Raw genomic sequence first — 22956 nt, 5'->3', positions numbered from 1 at the left:
GTGTTTCTATTACATTACACTCTTTAAAAAAAAACAAATCAAGTGTTTACAATTCAATAATATTATTTTTATTCAATATATATCTCTACAAAATAAGTTTTCATCTGTTATAATATTTCATTAAAATTGAGAAAAATGGTGTGCATAACAATTTTGGGTTGAAAAAACCATTGAAATGTCTAAAATTTCATGCAAATCTATTGGAAATGTCTTGAAAATTCGAAAATCAATTGACGCATAGTGCAATTTTGAATGATGACAAATTTTTTTACCTAACTAGAAAATTCCAATGAAAAAAAAAGAATTCATGACTTCAAATCTCCAATCAGTTCGTAGCTAGAAAAACAATCCAGTCAATTTCATTTATACATTCTAAATTGTGACTTTTCCCAATCAATTCAACTACGATAAATTTTTTGTTTTGATTTTTTCGACTATAGTCATATATGTAAATGAAAATAAATTGGCACATTTTGATTAAAACCAAAGTTAAAGTAAAAAGTTGTGCAAAAATATGTATAAAAAAAAAGATTTGAAAGAAGAAAAAGTTATCACGGATAATTTCACGAGCCAAAAATGAAATTCCGCAAAAAGAAAAAAAAAATCAAGAGAGATTCTTTGTTATGTCAATTGTATGATATGAACATGTGAAAACGGTTACTTAAAACAATTATTTCGATTCTGTCCAAAGATGCTTAAACTATTTTCTAATCCCTTTAAATACAATTGTAAAATGTGAATTCTCTCAAAAATACTTCGTTTGTTCGTTTGCTTCGAAAACTATTGTTTAGTTTAGAAAAAGATTCATTTTGTTTTATTTGGTTTTCTGTTCTTCTGTTGCGTCGTTTTAGAAAAAGTGTTTGTTCGATTGCGTTCCAAGTAGAAAATTTATTTTTAAAAAAATTGTGCAGTTTCTGGTCTAAAGCATTTGCAATCAAAAAGTGTGCGATAAAAAAGCACCACAAAGAAAAAAAAAGGGCAGTGTTTTCAATTGTGAATAAGAAAAAATGCATTTGACATTGTACTTTTCGTTGGCAATGATGATTTTTGAACAAGTTTAAAAAAAAAAAAACGTAAAATAAATGCAAACATTATTGTGACATGGAACAGATGTCATTGTCGTAAAGCACAGTGTAAACGACCAATTCAATTGAATCGAGAGAAAATAATACAATTTTATAGTTTTGTTCAATCGACCTAGCGATGATTACCGCCTGTTTCGTGGGTGTGTATGTTGACGTGTATAAATGGTTTATGTGATCAATGATTTATCACAACAATAAAATTGTCGACGATTTCTCATCTCTTCTCTTTTTTTCGCCCTGTTTCTATTTGCAATATAAAATGGAATGCATTTAAAAAATGTGAACGGCCGATGAGACCGTGAAGAGTGTTCCAGTTTATATGGCAAGTAACTAATCGTCGCTCCATTTGTAAATACAATAATAATAAAATAGAAAAAAAAGGATTAAGTAATGCTTTGTTCGATGAAAATTGGTCAAATGGCAAATGGTTTTGTTGGTTTTTTTGTTTTTTGTTTTGTTTTTTTTTTTTGAATGGGTGAGTTAATTTAATCGTTTTGTTCCGAGCACGAGAATTTGCACATGACGGAGATGGAATCAAACCAACAAAGAAATGTTGGTTTATTTCTCATGGAAACGCAACAGCCGTGTTAACATCGTCGTGATGCATGGAATTTGCTTCTGTTGATGCATGATCGGATTGTCGGGTGTATTCGATTCGAAGTCAATGGCCACACGTTGACACACAAATGTGAGCAGCGTCAGAATGTCGTATTTTTTACCATTTTGCTCGAGCTCCTGACACAAACACTGCATAAACCATGAACCTTTTGTGGTGTTTCGCCATGAGTAGTAACCTAAATTTGACACAATCAAATCGGAAATGAGTAATTCATTTTATACGCAATAAATATCGCAAAAAAATGCGCAAGACTTTGATAAGATTATTTGATGACTGTTTTTTTTTTACTGAGTCGTAAAAGAGAAACCGCATAAAACGTATACTTTCTTCTCTTTCGATGTTTAGTTTTTCTAAACAGATTTTTCTTTTGTTTTTTTTTATATGTGTAATCAATCTTTCACGATCTAAATTTATCTTTTACAAAAAAAAAGAAGAAATAATCTTATCTTGCGTGCATTCGCATTTTTTGTCGTCATATATACACACCGGGTATTGTGGAATAGGCGATGAGAAAATCGGCATGGATTGGAATTTTGTATGCCATCGATTGGCTATCGCTACTATCGGTTTCCGTGCGGCTGAGCGTGATGCCACCATCCAAGCGATCACCTTGACAAGCCTGGATAAAGAACAGCTTCGGTTTGCCAGCCAATGTAGGGCATCGTGGTGCAGTGAAAAAACTCCATATATTCTCGAGCTTGTAATGCGTATCTTTGGCATAGATGTAACCCAATTCACCGTGCGACAAAATCGATATCAATAAACAGTCATGTTCCGAATGATCAGCGTTGGCAACTGTAATGAGAACGATGTCACCCCAAAAAAGAACAAACACAAATTGCAAATTAATAGAGTTCCAAGTGAATGAATTGCAAGTCAAATTCAAAAGCAGTAAATTTGATGGACAAGGACAAGGACAAGAACAAAGCCAAGGTTGATTTCATTCATTTGGTTCTTATTTCAATGCACGTCATCAATTTTCAGAATATGCCAAAAAAGAAATAAACGTTTCTAACTCTCTATCTCACTCTCCCTCTGTGTATTGGAGCGTATGTGTTCTTCTCTCCAACTTTTTAACTTGATTGAGTGTATATGTACGTATTTGTGTATGATAAGCGAAATACTACTCACGGTTTTCAATTTTCTGATGAATATCGGTCAAACGCAAATCCTTGTGTACCACAACATCAAACTGGAGCGTCTCCAATGTGTGTCTTAGATTTTCGCAGTCAACATTGGTGCCAGTACGTGATTTCAATGTCGGAATATCAAAGTGCTCATGGTTGAAAACGATGGCCATACCCCGTTTGTTGTGTCTCATATTGTACTCGGATGCATACCGGTCAGTTGGCATACGTGCGACGCGCGCTGCGTTTGAATGATTTCGGCTGCATTGATTGCACATGATGTGTATGCGTTGTTGGTGGTGGTGGTGGAGGTGGTGGAATGTGTGCAGTCAAACAGCATGACGGTTTGACATCAGCGCGAAGGGCAAATCCGCAGTAAGTAACATCGTAGCACATTAATTTCAAGTATGCAACAAAACGAGTGAGCGAGAAAAAAAACGATAAATCGAAAATCATTCGTTGAAATATTCGTAATTTCGTTTTTGTTTTGTGTATGTTTATAAGAAAAAATGGATAAAACTTACGTCATGCCACCAGGCAATGCATCAGTTGTATCGTTTTTGCTCTCTGCTTTGCCATCGATCGGTGTTCCTTCTATCGGTGAACCCATTATAAATTGTTTGTTTGCTTTTTACCTGAAACATTGAAACAAAACGCATTTTTTTATCTTTACACACGAAACGGATCTTATCTCTTGAAACAACAACATTGGCAAAGGTGAAAAATATACTTCTGCGCGTTCAAAAAAAAATTTCTTCGCAGAATTCTTCTTTATTTCCGCACTTTCGTCTAAATTACACTTGTTGCACCATGAAATTAAGCAACGGCATGAATCAGCCAGAAACAGGTAATAACAACAACAACACACGCATACACGCAACGCAACGTTCACAGAGTGAATCGAAGCCTTCAAAAAATATACAGAACTAGCAACAGTTTTGTATGCTGCTTCTTCTTCTTTCTTTCTTCGTTTTATTTTCTATGTTGCTTTCTTTGATTCTTTGTGCGTTTTGCACACGTGCACGACTAAGTGCGATACAGCATACGAACATTTTCGTTTTGCTCTCTCTCTCTCTCTCTCTCTCTCTCTCTCTCAGTTTCCGTTCACAAAAATGGTGGTTTCTTCGTATACAGGATTAATCATGCTCAAGAGCAATAAACAAAAGAAGCCTAGTTTCCAGTTTTATCTACTCAATGCTGATATTTTATCAAAGTGAAATGAGTTTTTTCCTGCATTTCATACGCAATTCTTGATCATATTTTTTTTTAGGCCAACGGAACAGAATTTCTACATTTTTTTGTTTTGGAATGCTACAGACAGAATTTACGTGAACACACGCGATGGAAATTCCAAAACGTTCGATTCGTAAGTATTTTAGGTGTTTATTACGAACGCATTTCAATGCACACCAAACGAGGGAATTGAATTGCATCAAACGATAAATGCCAAATGATTGTGTTGTTGTGATTTCTACACACACTTCAATTGAAACGGTGCTTTTATAGAGGGAAAAAACATGTACGCAATAAAATACTTATGAAACGATTAATGCACTTTGCTTAAAAATTACAAAAAATCATTTTAACACGTTCAAGTAAATTGAAAATTGAGCAAAAGAAGAAGAAAAAAAACCAACAAAAATTAAAATGGAGAGAAAACTCTTACCTACTTGCTTCGTTTAGTCTCACAACAATGAAATGAATCTTGCACAGACAAGACTCTGAAACTCTTTGAAAAATGAACCGCAAATACAAACGACAACGTAACAACAGACGAGAGAAAAAAACGACAAACAAATAAACAAAACGACATACACAGATGCAGTTCGTTAGCGTGTCTGGTGTGTACGGTTTGTGTGTGTGTTTTTTTTAAAGACCCTGCATCTTTGATGGCGCGAAAAGCACATGCACGCTATGGACGTTTTTTTTGCGTGAAATACGTTGCCGCGAAGCATTTGTCTGTGTTGGTGTGCATCGCATCACCGTATGCGTCTATCAGTCCATAATATACATAAATATCAGTTCGAATGGAGGAGTGTATTGGTGCCGTTCATTTCTATGCGATGCACTATGACTAATGCCATTGAATAGACGGAGTTTTTTTTTGGTGGTGTTGTATTGGTTTTCTTTGTTATTGTTCCACTTCGAACGTGTTACAAATGGCAGCACCATCGCTGCCAATTCAATAACGAATCAACGCATTTTGATTAGATTTTTAGACATTTTTCAGAACGAAATTCGTTTTCCATGTTTTTCTTATCAAAAAAATCCAAGAAATATTGAAAAAAAAAATTGAAAATATTTTTTTTCTTCATTTTCTCTGTCAATTCTTTCCATAACGATGGTTGAACGTATGAAATTCAACAAATGCAACAGTGAAACATTGAAAAGCAGCAGCTGTCATTTCAAGCTGTCAAGTGAAACGTTTGACAGTTGCGTCGGATATTCTCGAAATTGAAAACAAACACCGAATCGACACGAAATCACACAAACCAAATAAATTATCCACACAGCAAAAGTAAAATGGATTCAGTGGAAGAGAAGAAGGGAAAGAATAATGAGGATAAGCCGAAATTTGTGGCGAGAACGCCAACCGATATACAGCGCATCAAGTTGGAGAAACTGATGAAGAATCCAGTACGGTGAAGTCATTATTCATTCTCTCTTAATATTTTCAGTATTTTTGATAAATAATAAATCATGTTGAACTTGATGATTTGCAGCAAAAAGAAGTGAATATTCCCCAATTGAATTCGAAGAAGAATGGCGGTGATGGTATCGGTGAAACGCCGTCATTCGTGCGAAATGTAATGGGTTCGAGTGCTGGTGCCGGCAGCGGAGAGTTCCATGTATACAGACATTTACGTCGAAAGGAGTACGCGCGACAAAAGCAAATACAACAACAAGGTGTAAAGGTAAATTCAATTGATTTCTGTTGTGGAAATGAAATTTAAATACAAATTCGAATGTGAACTAAATCTCAATTTCACACATAAAATGCAACCATTCTAGGAGCAAATGGAAGATGACTTCCGCCGAAAAATCGAACAGAATCGTTTGTTGGCTGAGCAGAAAACGGCGAAAAAACGCGCCAAACGTCTGAAGAAGAAGCAACGTGCCAAACATCGAAAGCCAAATGAAAATGCTATGGCCAACGAATCACAAAATTCAGAGTCTAGTGACAGCGATTCAAATGATGATGTCGATAACAAGAAGTCGGCATCAGGTGATGTTGAACCTAGCGAAAAAGACTCGAAACCGGAAAATACGGATGAAACTGAACACAATCCGAATAAAAAAGATGAAAAAGACGATTCAGATTAAGAAAAATGATTTATATTATTGCTTTGCACGGTCAATCAATGGCCAATTAATCTAAGCACTTTGTAATAAAAACAAAATAATTTTGCAGCAGTTAAGCAAATGACTGTCGTTGTTTTAATGCTCATTTCTTCAAATAATGTATTCGAATTATTTTACTATTCAATAATTGTAATCAGAATTCATTGTCACGGAATTTGAACACATTTTCAACTTTTGACCAGAATATTCGTGAGTCTCAAGTTTATTATCACATGCATTTGTTCCCAGACACGTTGTTATCGAAGACAAATGTATATCGATTATCATGACAAATTGATTATTGGAAAATTATTGCTGCTGTCCATTTAGCAACCGTAAATCGACAAATAATTTAAGGGATTTTTGTTCACTTCAATTGTGAAAAAAAGTAAACTTTGTGGGACAAAAAATCGATTTCGTGATAAATTTCAAACCAAAGTGTGAGGTGTGGTAAATATTTGGAATTTAAATATTTGAAATTTCATTCAAATGATAAAGTACATTTAACGGCCCAGCTTATCTAAAGCGTAACTATTAAATCTATGGGTGAGATCGAGAGTGGAGTAAGTATTTTTTGTCGACTTATTTTGAGAAAAAGAGGAGTATGTTTTCTGATGATTCTGTTGGCATTAAAGGAGAGTATGTTCTAGTACCGTCTAGCCTCCGCGGTCTTCACGGTTTTCGCGCAACTGATAAGAGATAACAACATGGTGTCTTGAGCAAAGTTGTAGTACTCGAGGTCCTCTATAACTTGACTGAAGACAGTTATCTCTTATCTCTTATCAGTTGCGCGCAAATCGCGCACATGAAAAAGCAAATTTTATATAGAACTTTTTTTTCTTATCATTTTTCGCGTTTTTCGCGGAACTGATAAGAGATAAGAGATAACTGTTTTCAGCAATGTTATAGAAGATCTCGAGTAGTACAACTTTGCCGAAGACACCATGTTGTTATCTCTTATCAGTTCCGCGGAAACCGTGAAAAACCGCGAGGACCCACCAAAAATGAACATACTCCCCTTTTAACCATTTTTAAGTCGGAAGAAACTTACTCTTCTCTTTCACAACCAAATCAGTGTAACATACACCACTCTCGATCTCACCTATAGAAATGAAGAATGAACAAATGATGACATGGGTTCGAATTTATTGAGAATATTCTTAGCAATTCGGGATCATGGAAATTACTTATAGTAATTTACTATCGGACACATTATACTTAAATATGATAGTGAGTATTCGATATACCCACATATGATCATACTATACTATTTAACACCTTCAAGCGCATTCTTTCAATTAAGTTCTTGGAAAATTGGCATATTTGAAGCACAAGAGCAATAATTCATTATTTAGACATATAACCTCAATAACTGTTTTGTTGTTATGGAGATATTTTGTATTTCCCTGGCTATCGTAAGAGCCTAGGGAATTAGTCAGTATGGTTGTTTACAACAAAAAAATTTTACAATACAATTTTCAATCAAAGTAGAAAAGATTCATGGATGCCTAATAAAAATCAACAAATAATTAACGAATTAAACTGAATTTGTCTTTCTACTGGTTACACTGCATAGTAAGACTAGATCGGACGTAATTGTGTACAATTTTGCTCTAACAATAGCTCTAACATCTAAATTAACTTCGATTAATTTAAAAAAAATTCTCCTGATTCACCTTAATTCAACAGTTTCAATCTAATCAATATTCGCACATACCATTTTCTTCTCCATTCAGAAAGTTTGATTTATTCCATTATTTCCAAATGCAACGGCAACAAATTCCCCGAGGAAAAAAAATGGCAATGGAATGAACAGTTTCAATAAAAAGAAATAAAATTCTCTTCATTTGTCAAAGGGTGAAAAATGGAAATAAAATGAGAGAAAAAACCTTGGATTTGACGGTGGAAAAAGGAAAAAAAGTGTGATACGCGTGAGACCATAATTAAAAAAGAAACACTGACGTGTTAAAATCGTCAAGGAAAATGAGAAAATTGCGAGACCTTGTAACAAATCTTGTGGCTGCACCCACATAATTGTGGGCCACAATGGTGTCGAAACAAAGGCGAGCAACAACAGTAACAGCAACTAAAAACGAACAAGGCGATGAACAGTTAAATAAACAGGACCGTAAATTAATATTTGTGATTATAAAAGAACAACGGCGACATCGTCAGTGACGACCACCAGTGAACAACAACCTCCACCACGCTAGCAGGTTTTTTTTTTGTTTTTCCATACCGTTTGTTATGGCAAATTAGTAATTCGTTTGTTGAATATGGAAAACCAGCAAAACTACTTAATTATCTGGATGTCAACTTCTGTCCGGTCTAATAATATACGACATCGAGAGGGAGTGAGATAGAGAGAGCGAGCAGATTTCATGAGAATAAGCAGTCTGCACATTTTGGTTTCTGTTGTTTGGTCTCAGCTGGCATTTTGCGGTTCATAACCATCGGACTATGGTAATTAATAAACAAGAGAAGAGAGAGAGAGAGAGAGAAAGAAGACGTGACCAACAGTGGGAATGACACACACACTATCAAATATTTGGCGTTGGCATGCAATGTCATTAGACGTGTTTTTCGTTTCGTTTCGTGACTCGTTACCATTCCATAATATTTTGCATGCACCACAAGTGCTGAACCAACAAACAAAAATGAAAAGAAAATGGTCAATCCAAACGGATTTTGAATGTGTAAAAATGATATCCAGCGTATATTTTTATTAATAAAAAAAAACAGTTCAACGGGCAAACATTAAATACCTACATGATAATTAGATGATTTTCAGAGCACTGCTTCATGCTATTCCCCATTTGGATCGTCGCTGTTTCGTGCGCGTTCTGCTTCTATTTTTTTCGGTTCTGTCCATGAATCTCCCTTTACGTGTGAGCGTGTGTGTGTGTGTGTGGTCGTGTTTGATCACGAAAATCATTGCAGTTCTTCTTGCTGTTGAACGTAATGAATTTTCCCGTTGTGGATTTTCGCGATAAAATTGAATTGGCCGCTTGGCAAATGAATGCAAACCGTGAGTAATAAATAGACAATGCGGATTAAAATGCATGTTAGCTTATATTGAAACATATCGCATGCATTGGACTGCAGCATTAACATGTAACAGATTTATTTTTTTACAAAAAGCATCATCGACCGACGATCGGATTTCGATAGACCTGCACAGCAATATCCTCGAGGCCTACAAGCAACAATTGCAATTGATAAGGGACAAAAAAAGCGTTTGGTTTTTTTTTTCGTTAATTCGTTTCTTTTTTCAGTAGCTATCATGTGTTGCATATCACCTAGGGACACATTCTTTTTTTGTGTGTATTTTTTTGATCACACAACATTGATTGCGTTCAATTTGCAACGTCGTCTAAAATTAGAATAGTTGGTCAACAGAAGCAACAGAAATAGAAAGAGACAGATAGGGAGAGAGAGAGAGAGAGAGAGAGAGAGAGAGAGAGAGAGAGAGAGAGAGAGCGAGCGGTGAATATAGAAAAACCGCATATAAAATAATCAAGAATGTATATACTAAGCGTAAAGCTAAGCTATTCATATCGTGCGATTAGCTCTCGTGTGTATGGCATGGGCTTAATCTCCAATATCACCTGAAAATCACCAATCCACCTCTCGAAACGTGCGATCCCACTAGCAACGACACTTTATGCCATTTTTTTGTTCACTTCTTCTTTCGTGTGTATGTCGTATATTTGGTTGAGCCACAGTCATCGACTGGACACACAACCCAAATCTAATCGATATTATGAATTGAAGCGAACAAGAAAATTAAAAATAAAATCCAATATCGTTTTTTTCCCTTCTCTGTTTGTTGTTGGTGGTGGTGTTTCGGTACTTGTAAATCGAAAGCTTTTGTATATTAATGCGTTTATATGCACAATGTCTGCCTTTTAACTCCCAATACCCAGTCAGTTTTTCGATGTTATCTCTTTGGTGAATTATAAAGGTATAGCAAATTCTCATTTTGGATTTAACTTCATAAACATATAACACACACGTTTTTGCACACAAATTCGACTCCATCATTGAAAGAGAAAAAAAATGTAACACATATACAATATAATTTTGGTGTTGAACACTAATTAAACGTTGGCGGTTGGGTATTTTATTTTGTTTGTCCCTCAGCCAATTCAATGTTAAACTATTGAATTTTCATGTAATAATTCAATGTTGATATTCTTTTGTGTAGGTGTATCGAAAGAAAAATTGTCCATTTTAAGGGTGCAATCGACATTTTCCGTTGCGATCAAACAAGTAATACCGAGTTAATGTCAATGAAATGGTCAAAGGATAACGACCTATTCCATATTGGAATAAAGAAAGACCTTTCCATAGTTCAAATAGTAAATTGAAGCGATTTTTTCTCTCCTGCAATAAAAACTCTATTTATGTACACATTGAAATTATGGTTTATTAAAGTTTATCATTGCATACTCAATATCGGGTAAGAGAATCATTTTCAATCTAAATGAAGTGTAACCGGCCCAACAACATACACGCAGCTACCAGAGAGTTGTGAAATTGCGTGCATATTTTTTATAATTCTGTCGTATTGATCAAATTAATTGAATTTAATAATGATGAGGAGAGAAAATGGAAACAAATTTTATTATGCACTTTGCAAATACACCAGCACACAGTGTACGCATACACACACAATGAACAAATGCAAATCATATTCAATTTGTTGAATTTTCCAAATTGAATTGATAATGAATTAATGCCGATGTGATTTTAAATATGTATTGTTACGACGGCATAATCGTCAAATATATTCTCATTAGAGATTCAAGTTTGATGTCATTGATTTGTGTTGTGTTTGTACAATGTACATTCAAACCGCCCACTCCATCCCCATCGCTTATGCTTATCAAAAGAAGGAAAAAAAACGCATGCTTTTTAAATGTTGAACAACAGTAAGCTTTTTATACCGACTGTGAGAGTGGGACTGGCAAATCATGATTACAAGTCATTCAATCAGCTGAATTTCATGCACACACTCTTGCGATCTATCATAAAATGACACTGTCATTCGTATTATTGATTATTTCGATTTTGATTCAATGGAAGTTATTAAAAAGGCTCATTCATTAAACATGTCATTTCGTTGAGAAATTTTCGAATGAACAAAACGGGCAAAAAAAACGAAAGACCAGCCGTTTTCATGTGTGTGTTGGCGACATTTGTCACAAATACACATATTATGCATGAGATTTCTGTGTTTGTCAGTCTTATTGGATCATTTTTATCATATATGCACACATTACGATGCTCATTTGGTCGCGCATTTCAACCCCCCCCCCCCCCATTCTTCTGGTATTATTCAGTTGGCGTTGATTTTATTTCGTGTGTTTGTAACGGTTGTAGATTTTCCCATTTCTTCGGCGAAACGGATCACTTACTTAATGTCAGTTGTAGCAATAAGCTTCAGTTAGACATGTAGAGAAGTAAAATGAAAATCGTACTTTCAACCAGACGTGTGCAAGGGGGGGGGGGGTTTTCCGGGTTTTCCCCCCCCCGGGGTTTCCAAAATGTGGCCCCCCCCCCCCCAGCGATGTGGAAAAATTGACACTAGATATAATCGATTTTCAAAAGTGAGGACCTTTTTTTTTTTTAGGTCTTCACTTGTTTTTCGACACCCATTGGCAAAATTTTAGACCCCCATTGTGGAATTTAGACTGTTCTACACTAGATAGAATCGATTTTAAAAAGTGAGGACCTTTTTTTTTTTTTTTTTTTTAGTCCTCACTTTTTTCGGAGACTGGTTTTACACTAGATAGAATCGATTTCCATTTATTGTTGTATTAAAAGTTTTACAACCAATTTACCACTTAAGACGCGCTGCCACTTGTTATTTCACGAATTATTTCATCATTAACAGAGAGCGAGAGCCTTGTAAAGGAATTGTATAAAACCATGTAGCTAATTCGAAAATAGCATTTCATCCAACAGGATGAATCGTTCTATCGTCATTTTGTATGCGCAAAATGTGTGAGTATTTCGTCATCTCATGCTGTCAATGTATAATCTTCTCTCCCCTGTACATGTTCCGTCCCTTTCTTTGGCTGTCTGTCTAGCGTAAGCTGACTGGCTCTCTACGTTCACTTGCTCCGCACTAAATATTATGTGTATTCGTTTATGAACTGACGACAAGAGTGACAGAGACCGAACTGTGGCTGGATATGTTGCATAGTCTCATCCAACGCACATTAAGCTTCTATTTCTTTTTTGTGTACACAGTTCTATCCCCCTTTTTTTATTGTATGTAATGTGTACGAGTCCGTACCGTTCGGTATCTTGTGTGGTCGTATGTATGTACGCATAATGTTTGATGGAGCCGCACTTTCAGATTGAGTGTAATCATAATGATATGTATGATATGGTGCTGTGTATGCTTGTATGTTCAATTTCAATTCGGTCTTAGCACATCATATCAATGCTATGGAATCACACCACGATAAAATCGACTGCATATTTGTATGTCAAATTGAAGCGACAGTTATCGGACTCTGCAAATGGTTGCGGCTCTTTTTTTTCTTTTGTTTCTGTTTTTTTTGTGGAGGGGGGACGACGAAAGAAGAGGATTTGATCCATACATAGACACAGTGACCGCTAAGTGATAAAATGAGAGGAAAATTAGCAAAAATGAAAACAAAACGGAACTGCCGCCATCGAGACTAAGAAACGGAGGGACATACACAGTGTAAGGGAGTGTGAAAGAGAAAACGAATGGAAATTCTGTGTGGTTGATTGTTCGGCTACGATGGTGCACACATCCGAGAGCGAGAGTGAGCTGCTGGTGTTGTTGTTGTTGTTGGTGTTGTTAGACGCTTGTTGTTGAATTATTGTGAAACGCATATATAGTCAGGATGTTTTTATCCAGTCAGTCGTTCACCATCACTCACTTCATATAGTGTCATTTGCGTTTTGTTTGTTGCGTGCGTCGCTGTGAATCAATTTTTGTGTGTTTCACACGAGAAAAGTGACGAGAAATTTCATCAAATTTTTTCGTTCGTCTTTTCTTCTTTACAATACATTTTGTTTGTCTCTCAATCGGGTATTGTGTGTGTGTGTATGTGTTGGTGTTTTTATCGAAATAAAACGATTTCACACGATAGATTCGATTATTGAAGTGCGTCTACTTTTTTCTTGGGGGAAAGACTACTTTATACGTATATAAAAAAGAATCAATTAAATGATTGTTTGAATAGTGACATTTTATGGGCTTATCGAGTGATTTACTCCCATTCTTAAGACAATCATCTTCTTTATCTTCATTAACCGAATGGGATGACGACGATGGACATATAAAGCCGAACGGAGAAAAGAGGAGCCAATATCGTTTTTGCACAATTCGATGCATTGGCCGTTTTATCAATTCGATTTGGAATCATTCTGGTCCATTGAACGTGTGGAACATGTTAGTGTAATGTGAAATTGTTGATGTTTCCAGTCGCCATTTATCTAAATCTAATGTTCATGATATCATTCAAATAAACAACACTGGATACGAAAATACTCGAAACGTGTTACGGTTGCTAGGGTACGTGAATCGCTCATGCGGGAAATTCCTTGGGTGGCTTGCGTTTCGAATGCGAGTGCGAGTGCGAGAATTGAGATGTTCAAACAATACAATACATTTTTTGAGGGATTTTTTTTGTCGTTGTTCGGTTTGGTTTGTATTGTTGTGTACTGGATGGAAAGAAAGTGAGATGGATAGAGATATGGTAATGTGGTGGAGAGAAAAAATATAATTTTTCCATTCGCACAACAAAATTTCAAAGTATATGATGCAAACTTAAACCAAAAAGCCACAAACTCATACTAACACACACACACACATAGTTGAGTTGAACCATTTTGGGGCGCCTCTGAGTTGAGATGACTAACTAAATCAATGACTCAACCGGTCGGTCGAGTCGGTCGGTCGGTCGGTCGGTCGGTCGGTCGGTCGTGTATGTATGACAGCCATAAAGAAACGGGTTCCAAGAAATGTGAGACCGTTCAGTGATGTTATTCTTTGCTACCCTGGTTTTTGCTTAAGCAAAGCAAAAAGAGGAATACGATTTGTTATTATAATAATTAATGAAGGTGGTTGCACCTTGAACTTCCATTGTTTCGTGTTGCTGGTGTTTTTCTTTATTCTGATCCATTGCCAACGTCTGAGAAATTTAAATATTTCGTTTTCCAGGTATTTTCTTATTTATTGGAATCTCAAGTGGTGGATAAAAGTTCAATGAGTGTATTTCCCATTAAAAATTGTATATTTTCGACATCGTGCATCATCATCATCGTCATCATCATTGCCGCCACTGAACATATATTCGGTTGTATGAATGTACTACTGTGTTCAGCCAGCCATTCTTATCGTTCATTATCCAAAAACACATCAAAAACCGCATACACACGTAAATGATATATAGCCGAGCTCCAACGAAATGTATATACGGAAAAAAGTGCATCAAACCGTTGGTTGGTTTTGAACGGGGTAGCAATGTTGCGTGTATAAAACGCGCTTTATATGCTCTCATTATTATTTCTATCCGCTTCTCGTATGCATGTTATGATCAATGTATTTGATTGCCATATTCAAATGAATGTTTCATTACTTATCAATATGTTTTTTTTTGGGAGTATGTGTGTGTGTAGGCTATTTTCACCTCATCACACATAGAAATACACACACATCGCTTCATGTAAAAAAACATCAACGCATATTTTTCAAACCAAATTGCTTGCCATTCTCAGTGAATATACTTCGAATCTCTCTCGCACCCTCCTTCCGGCCCTCCCTCATCTTTTACTCATTCAGTCACTCCTTTCAACTGGTTACTTTGAAAAAAACTTTATGAGATCACAATTAGCCCTTTAGGTAAATCAATTAGGCGCATTAAAAGACTGTGTGTATGTCCTGCTTCTGAGATAGTTTGCGCTGCGCCAATTCCCATACATTCGATTTAATTTGCTTTATCGAACAACGTTTGAATATTCTATTCCGTTCGGCGTGTAGGGTGATGAAATAGAAGAAGAAGAAGACTAAAAACGGAATGAATCAACTAAATTCCCAACATTATAACGTTGTTCAACTCAAACTGATCGACTTCATGAATTTTCCACAGGTGAAACAATGAAGAAAAAAATGCGAAGCGAAGAATTTTTTCTATCGCTGTCGTTGTTGTTGTTGTGATTGAAAAAAGGTGTGCATCAAAATTCATCGGTGACTCATTTGGTTATCGAAATGGACATTTGATGGAAAACAAATAATCGGATACAATCTGTTCAAATGGATGGAAACAAGTGGTGGCCCCCTTTCGTCATATGACAAAAGCAAACTTGCAACAGCAATCAAGTCGACAAAGTGTTTTCGGCTCGTCGCGTTCGCAATAGATTTTTTTTGCTTTATTTTTTTCATCTTATCATGAAAAAAAATTGTATTGAATATAATTTTAAAAAAAGTCTGAAAATTGATTTTGAAATCTTCAACATGCATTAATCATCCACTTTTTCCCATGTGAGTGTGCAACACAATGCAGTCCGTTAATGAATTTCAGATGAAATGGAGCACCATTTTGTTCTCTCCCTCTCCGCTGAAATTGCAATCGACTGGAGGCGAGAGAAAAAAAACGCACACTATTTGAAATGAATTCTTGCGTTGCATTGTTGTAAAGCACTCTATTTGATGCTCACATTTCTGCCGGTGTGAATCAATAAATTCATTCGCGACTATCCCGACGGGATGTAAGTACTACAGCTGGCTTGGTGCGAAAGGTGAAAAACAAATGCTTTTTATATAAAATGAGTGAAACATTTTTGAAATTAGTGTCGATAATGGGTGGCGTTATTTCCCTCGTCCATTCGGAAATTAGTTTTAAATCTGAACTCAATTTTCGAGTGGAATGTTTCAAACTTTTGAACAGAAAAAAAATCGATCGAACTTGAATGTGCTTCATTTGAATTGAACTAAACGATTGGTTTATCGATTAAATTGTAATTATTAATCGACATATATTTCATATGGATAACGTTATGATATGAGTAGCTGTTGTTAATAAATCAGGCAGCCCTTGTTTGGATTCGTGATATTTGTTTTCAAATAATACCCATTTTTTTCATACAATATTTTGCCATCATTTTAATTATCTCCTGGGAACAGGTAGAAAAACAGCATATGTATTGAATATAGACATAAAAAATTGGCAGTTAACCATGGTAAGACTCATTCAAGCATTCGTCTTCTTCTTCTTTTAAAATACACATACGTAGGCTGGCTTATGTTTTTCGGTAAACCTATGAATTGATTGAAAATACGATTAATCTAAATATATCCATCGATGTGAATGGAAAGACAAGAATTTGTGGTATTTTTAAGCGGCAAAGATATTTCGTTTCGGCCGGGGTGACATTTCAATTTCATATAAGGCAGCAGGTATTTTGGGTAACGGAGCGTTCATCACCTATAAATAAAATTGAAATAACAACAACAACAACGACGACAGAAAAAAAAAGAAGCAGAAGAAGTAAAAACGTGCTCGTTCTGAGCCACTTTCATGGAGCCCTTTTAATGAAGCGTCTTTTCTTTGTACGTGTGAATTGCAACATGTTGCTTCGCATTAAAATTGAATACGAGATGCGGTCGCAATACAAATGCAAGTCACTTGACAAATGCCAAACATTTGCCAAGGTGTGCGTCCCGTCCTCCTCTACGCTCCAAGTGAATGCAATTCATGCAATTCATTGGAATTTTCCGGCTCAACGAATGAATACACCGATTTTGGGTGGAGAAAAAAAAAACACGTCGATAGATGTGTGTTCATTTCGAAAATGTTCTGTGTGTACGGTGTGCGCAATGATTTTGAGCCGACAAGCTACAAACAGCTGTATGTACAAGCAGATAGCATTGTTTGTCAGTGAGAAAGTCTTCAAACATACGAACACACACACAGAGACAACTGAAGCGCAAATAAGAAGAACGAGAACGCTATTTATCACCGTGGCTGAAAAAGAGTCGAACCAATTTAAAAATATGAAGGGAGCATAAATTTCCTCTTTTGTTGATAAATTGCTGTTGGCCGCTTGTTTGTTTGTTGGTGATTCAACATTCTCGTGTGTGCATATACATTCATTCATTGGGTTGTTATTGTCTGAGCGTTGAATAAAAAAAAAACGAAACCAACCCACCGAACTGAAGCGATAAAACAAACAAATAATCGGTAGCGTGGTACACGTACACACCGAAAATTTTGTCGTTGACATACTAAAACGCGAATATGCTCCACTTTTGAATGTCTCGGCATTCGGCATTTGAGTTTCCTTTACGGAGTCAATATGTGTTTGTGGCGGCAATAGAACCGCCGAACCAGCTTTTGTGGTGCTTTTTTTTTCTCTCTCTCCGGTAATTCGTTTCAGAACTTTTAAGACGACGGTAGTTTGTAAAATACACGCTCGTCATTCAAAACACCACCAAGATCACAAACATTTCCTAACGATTTATGTTCACAATTGAAGAACAAACCGAAAAGAAAAAAAAGGGTTCAGTGAATTGACACGAATGAAATAGTGTGTAGTGTCGTTTAGTCAGTGCTTCAATCTGATTAGTTAAAATTGTGCTGTTATTTAAAAAAATACAGACGAATATAAAAACCGTTTTTTTGTGATCGTTCAGAATGAATTGCGTTTTTAACGTTCAAAGAAAAAAAACCATCGCACGATAATCAATTGAAAAGTAGTGAATAATGTTTAAAGTGTGCCCATATGAAGCGATTCATTGCCGCAAAGGATAATCCTACACTCACTCACGTTCGATTCCATCGAACGGCGGCAGACACGTGTCATTTGAACAACAACGACAACAACAAGAATCAAGTGTAAAAATTGATTAAACAATATTCAAAGCCGTGTTTGAGTCATATGAGAAATGCAGGATTCGCATGTGTTTCTTTTACTCTCTTCATTGTGTGTATGGTATTTTTTTTCTCTACTCGCTCCCATTTTCTATTCATTTCCTCACTTTTGGTCTCTAGAATCTTTGACGAACGAATTAAAAAAAAAAAACCTCAAGTCACACTCATAAACGAAAACATTCATTCTGCTTTGGAAAGTTTTTTTTTTTTCATTGTGTGTTTGGGTTATTTTTGCTGTTATTATTATTAAGAAGTACGTGCGACTTGCACTTATTCTCTTTCGAGTTAGCTGAGTAATGTGACTGAGCCGTATGTGAATGTAAACATTACATCAAAATCCTTCTACGCGTCGATATGAAGTTTAATGTTCCATATTTTTGGTTCTTGCTTCGTCACTGTCATTTTCACTTCGTTTCGTTAAGTTTTTTTTTCCACTTTCATTCTTGATTTTTGTTTCGGTTGGGTTCAGCTTACCGATTTATTGACTCGACTTATATAAACAACAATCAAGAAGAAGAAAAGAAAAAAGTTTTTCTTTTTCTTGGATTTCACTACTTTTTCGCGTGTTCCGCTGCGGCAATATTCCCACAATCTGACTTTTTGAGCGCGCTCAAAATCGATGAACTACAAATCCACAATTATGCCTTAGCTGAACTCAAATTTAAATCCAAATGGTTAGCATTCAATTTGACAAATGAATAAAATCGATCATGAGTTTAATTTTTAAAGAAAAAGCCAATCCGTTAGATGGATAGTCAATCCGTTCGTCTCAACAACAAAGTTTGTTTTGAAATTCAAAATTTGAATAGATTACAAGAAAAAACGATGAGCAATAATAATAATTAACAAAACGAGAACACGTTTAAGTTTGAAGTATCCATCCCGAATACGAACGAGCACAAACAAAACGACGGAAAAAAAAACAAATCGATGATGGTGAAACCGATAAAAACATACACACACACATACACACACCAAATAAAATAAATGCTAAAAAAAATTGAATCTGTTGTTACAGTGATTTGTTGAAAAAGGAAGAGTGCCGCATTCGCGTTGACCGACTTGTTAACAGTATAGTTTGATTCGTTCCCGTTCAAATTTTGAACAAGCTCGATTTTAATAATTCATTTTGAAAATTGGTGCAGCGACAAATTGAAAACGAAAAACAAAAAAACCAAAAACAAAAGGGAAGAAGACGTGCCGTGACAGAAACAACGATACTATCACAATGGGTTGCAATACAAGCCAAGAGCAAAAAAGTGCGGTGACCGATAACAATGGTGACATCGATGCCACCAATGAAACGACGAATAAAAGCGCACGAAATTCGGCGAAAAGCGAGAAGGCAAAAAGCGCGAAAAGTGAAAAACTAACAAACGGACACGATAACAACAAATCCAGCGCCAAACATGATGAAGGTATGAATCACACACGTACTCTAAGTTGCTCTTTTTTTTAAAAGTAGTTTTAAGGGGTGTGTAGGCGACAGTTTTCTAAAAGGTGGACGTGTTTTTTTCTTTCGTAATGATGAATCAATCAATCACATTTTGCCGAGGAAAAAAAAATATACGGGCGATTGCACCTGGACAAAATGAACGACATTTGAACAGGAATCACGCCCAAATTCTGCTGTGTAAAGAGTAACTGAGGAACGGATGAACGTTCAAACCCGTTTTTTTTAAATTCCATTAAATACACTTTTTTAATATCATCAATTCGATACGCTCCGTTAAATGTTGAATAGGCAAATTTGTCATGTCTAGCACGTACTTTAATTGAAAAAAAAAGGTGAGGGATCACATTAATCCAAGGTCATGCTCCTTCTCAACTCTCTGTGCGCCATGCTAAATTCGAAATATTCTCGCGAATCATTCATTAATTTGGCGCTCATTTCGTTCAGAATGACTTTAAAGATTACACATTAATGTTAATATATGTTCATCTGAAGTGTCTGCTTAAGTGATTGACGATGTAATACGCGCCAGTGCATATATGTACAGTGAATGCCACATGACAAAGAAAATATTATGCTTTAACATTTTATAGCGTGTGATATTTCGTCGAACGTACAACGCAATATAGAATAGAAACAGGTAATTCCGCAATGGAAATTTTCAATCACATGATACATTAAAAACACCTACATAGCAACGTAGTCATAACAACAAAACTACTCGCTCTCTCTCTCTCTCTTCTACGCTCTTTAGTTAAACTCTTTCAGAAAGTCGTTACGTACACTTTCAATCAGACGAAAATAGAGTTTTAGTGGCAAAATGAGCAAAATAATGAGAAAGTTGAACGTACCAATATAAATGGTGAAAAACGACCGGTTAGGTATTCGAACGAAGAAGCTTTACTATGGCATTCAGGAGAAGAAGAATACGAGCTTTTTCTTTGTGTAGTAAGCGGAACAGGTTCAGTTTGTTAAGGGTTTTTCCATAATTGAATATAACAAATAAAGTTGATTAGAAACGAGCTTTGAGCATTGAGCTTTTGTAACCGTCAACGGAGTCGATGTCTTGGCTTTATTTCAATTCCCCGATGGACTTTTTTCCACATCAAAGTCCAACAAAAGCTTTTGTTTGCATCGAGCTTTTCTTCATATATCTATAAGTGAAACGCAATTTCTCTGGATTTTCCAACTGTGTGTGCAACCTAGGGGTTTCACGCAAACTCGAAGGTCGAAGATTTTACTAAATAGCTGGAAATAAAACCATTTTATGTGTAAACTATAGATATTGCTTCTTTTTATTCATAAACTCGAATTTTTTAGAATTTTTTGAATCTAAAAATTCTGGAAGTGGGTTTTGGTGGATCCTCAGTATTGTTCAAAACCGCTCCTGGTTCTGGAAGTGGAACCTCAGGATGGACCAGGGCATTGTCAAACCCAGTCTGATCCATCCTGAAGATCCACCAAAACCCACTTCCAGAACCGGGAGCAGTTTTGAACGATCCTGGGGATCCACCAAAACCCACTTCCAGAACATAATTTTCAAGGTGAATGTTGAAATATTTCGAAATAATACGGATTTTGGTGAATCCCAGAGAATTTTAGAGAAAAGAGAGAAATATTGAAATTTTAGATGAATTTTAAGTTGCGTGAAACCCCTAGTGTGCAACTATCAAACGAACCACTCCATTTCGGTCCGATGGATTCTATCGAAGAATTTGTAGCAACGAACGGTTGGTTGAATGCGCTTGCGTTTGCATATGTATATTCCCATGGCCTGTAGCCAAACTGAAAACGTATTTTCTCCACCGAGATTGAACCCGAGTCCGATAACTTTGCCTCGTCCTGAGTGTGTGGAGCTCAATGTGTATGTGTATGTGAATCAATTTGTCGTGTGTTTGTGTGCGCGCCAATGTGTTGTACTACATGGAATTTTATTGTTGAATATTTATTTGCCGTTTGGTTGTTACACACGGTCGTGTGAATGTATGTTGGAGCGAGCGAACGAGCAAGTGTGTGTGTGTGTGTGTGTGACGAACTTCCGAATAAGCCGAATGCTTTTGAAGAAGAAGGGCAAGCATTTCATGCCGTTCGTCAACAAAAAGCACTAGATTGTATGCACACAACAACCAGGAATATTATCATTTGTTCGCGCTTTATATTGATAGTCGCACGTGATTTCTCGACACACTCAGCAAAGTTCTCTCTAGTGGAAAAAAAGTATTTCAGTTTCGTTCCGTGCCTACTGAACATTACCATTTTTACATTATAGTCGAAATTTTGGTTTCTGTTTTATTTCAACGCTCACTTTACTACCTCTCCCTCTCTGTGTCTCTAATTTCGATTAAAATCTAAATCGTTTGTTATTTCCCTTTATTTTATTTTATTTATTTTTTTTTTTTCAAACCTCTTTAGAACACAATAAAATTAATCATAACAATTATTATTTTCGCACTTATCTTGAAGTTTTATTTTTACACCCTCCCTTCAACCAGAAAAAAATAATCACGAAATTCTTGGTTTTTGATTTATTTCCGTTTAATCCAGTTCAGGTGGATTTGTTCATTCAATTTGTGCTTATTCTTCCAGATTAATAAATAGATTTAAATTTGAAGTCGAAAGAAACCAATTTCGTTCACGGTGTTTAAAGAAAATTTCATTTGAGATCATCAAATAAAATACAGAAACGAAAAGAAATTCGGTTCAAAGAAAATACATAAATTTAATCGAATCGGTTTGTGATATAACGTTGCGAAAGCAAAAGAAAACACTACGAACAAGTTACGACCAAACTAAATCAGAACACCATCACTAAGACGAAGATTCTGGTGATCTAGGTAAGAAATGTTCAGTTCAGAAATTCTGCCGTTAGGGCGATTTAGTAAAAAAAAAAAAATGTGCTGGCGAAGGAGAAAAAAATTATTCCATGTAGAAAATAAAGCCAATAAGAACATTTTCGAAACACAATGACGAAAAAATTATTTTTTTCATCGTTTTTTGTTGTTGTTGTTAGATACGAGGTCTGTTTTATCTACATAATTTATCTGTGGGTATTTTTTTTTTTGGTACGCTTGATGGTAATAATTGATGCAAATCGATGGTACATTGTAATCATTTAGTTGTCGTTATTCATTTTGTCAAATCGATTGATATTCAGCTCTATGTTAAGCCCTTGAAATAAATCTCTCAATTTCCGTTGAGTTTTTTTTTTCTCTCCCCATTCTCTCTATCTCTCTCGATAGTCTTTTTGCCACGGCCGAACCATAAATAAGGCGAAATGCAATTCTTAGTTTGAATTTTCCTTTTCGATCTTCGACAGCGACAGAAAGGAAAATGGACTGGGAGTTTGGAACAGAGAATGTGAGAGTGAGAGAGAGAGAGAGAGAGAGAGAGAGAGAGAGAGAGAGAGAGAGAG

The 22956-nt window shown here is 35.8% G+C and overlaps 3 protein-coding genes across 9 annotated transcripts in view; 2 read left to right on the top strand and 1 right to left on the bottom strand.

Moving 5' to 3' along the window:
* Positions 1-45: 45 nt before the first annotated feature.
* On the bottom strand, positions 46-4901 carry LOC129576790 (caspase-like). Of its 3 annotated transcripts, none has more exons than XM_055462494.1 (5): positions 4498-4901; positions 3356-3466; positions 2836-3092; positions 2191-2499; positions 46-1879 (listed from the first exon to the last, which is right to left on the bottom strand). In XM_055462494.1, exons 2-5 carry the CDS (start codon positions 3439-3441, stop codon positions 1644-1646), a joined length of 888 nt encoding a protein of 295 aa, XP_055318469.1. In that variant the 5' UTR covers positions 3442-3466; positions 4498-4901; the 3' UTR covers positions 46-1643. The 3 variants fall into 3 exon arrangements, with proteins under 3 accessions (XP_055318469.1, XP_055318470.1, XP_055318471.1); XM_055462495.1 differs by having other exon boundaries at positions 4502-4705; XM_055462496.1 differs by lacking the exon at positions 4498-4901 and adding an exon at positions 3562-3854.
* A 22-nt stretch (positions 4902-4923) lies between these two features.
* LOC129576795 (PRKR-interacting protein 1 homolog) lies at positions 4924-6256 on the top strand. Its single transcript, XM_055462505.1, has 3 exons — positions 4924-5468; positions 5555-5746; positions 5844-6256. The coding sequence occupies exons 1-3, from the start codon at positions 5355-5357 to the stop codon at positions 6153-6155; spliced, it is 618 nt and encodes a 205-aa protein (XP_055318480.1). The 5' UTR covers positions 4924-5354; the 3' UTR covers positions 6156-6256.
* A 6830-nt stretch (positions 6257-13086) lies between these two features.
* LOC129576779 (uncharacterized) overlaps positions 13087-22956 on the top strand; it is a 55180-nt gene continuing 45310 nt past the window's right edge. Inside the window, exons 1-2 of one of the 5 annotated variants that reach the window (XM_055462452.1) lie at positions 13087-13201; positions 19110-19509. In XM_055462452.1, coding sequence (XP_055318427.1) covers positions 19320-19509 — 190 coding nt within the window. In that variant the 5' untranslated portion in view covers positions 13087-13201; positions 19110-19319. Of the gene's footprint in view, positions 13202-13618; positions 13735-19109; positions 19510-22956 lie in introns of those variants that run through there. The other 4 variants (XM_055462455.1, XM_055462456.1, XM_055462454.1 and 1 more) reach the window with 4 other exon arrangements.

The sequence above is a fragment of the Sitodiplosis mosellana genome, unplaced genomic scaffold, assembly GCF_009176505.1.
Source record: "Sitodiplosis mosellana isolate CC-2019 unplaced genomic scaffold, AAFC_SMos_1.0 Smas_scaffold_6191, whole genome shotgun sequence".
Classification (NCBI taxonomy): Eukaryota; Metazoa; Arthropoda; class Insecta; order Diptera; family Cecidomyiidae; genus Sitodiplosis; species Sitodiplosis mosellana.
The sequence above is the reverse complement of the archived record's forward strand: the minus strand, read 5'-3'. Positions and strand labels throughout refer to the sequence as shown.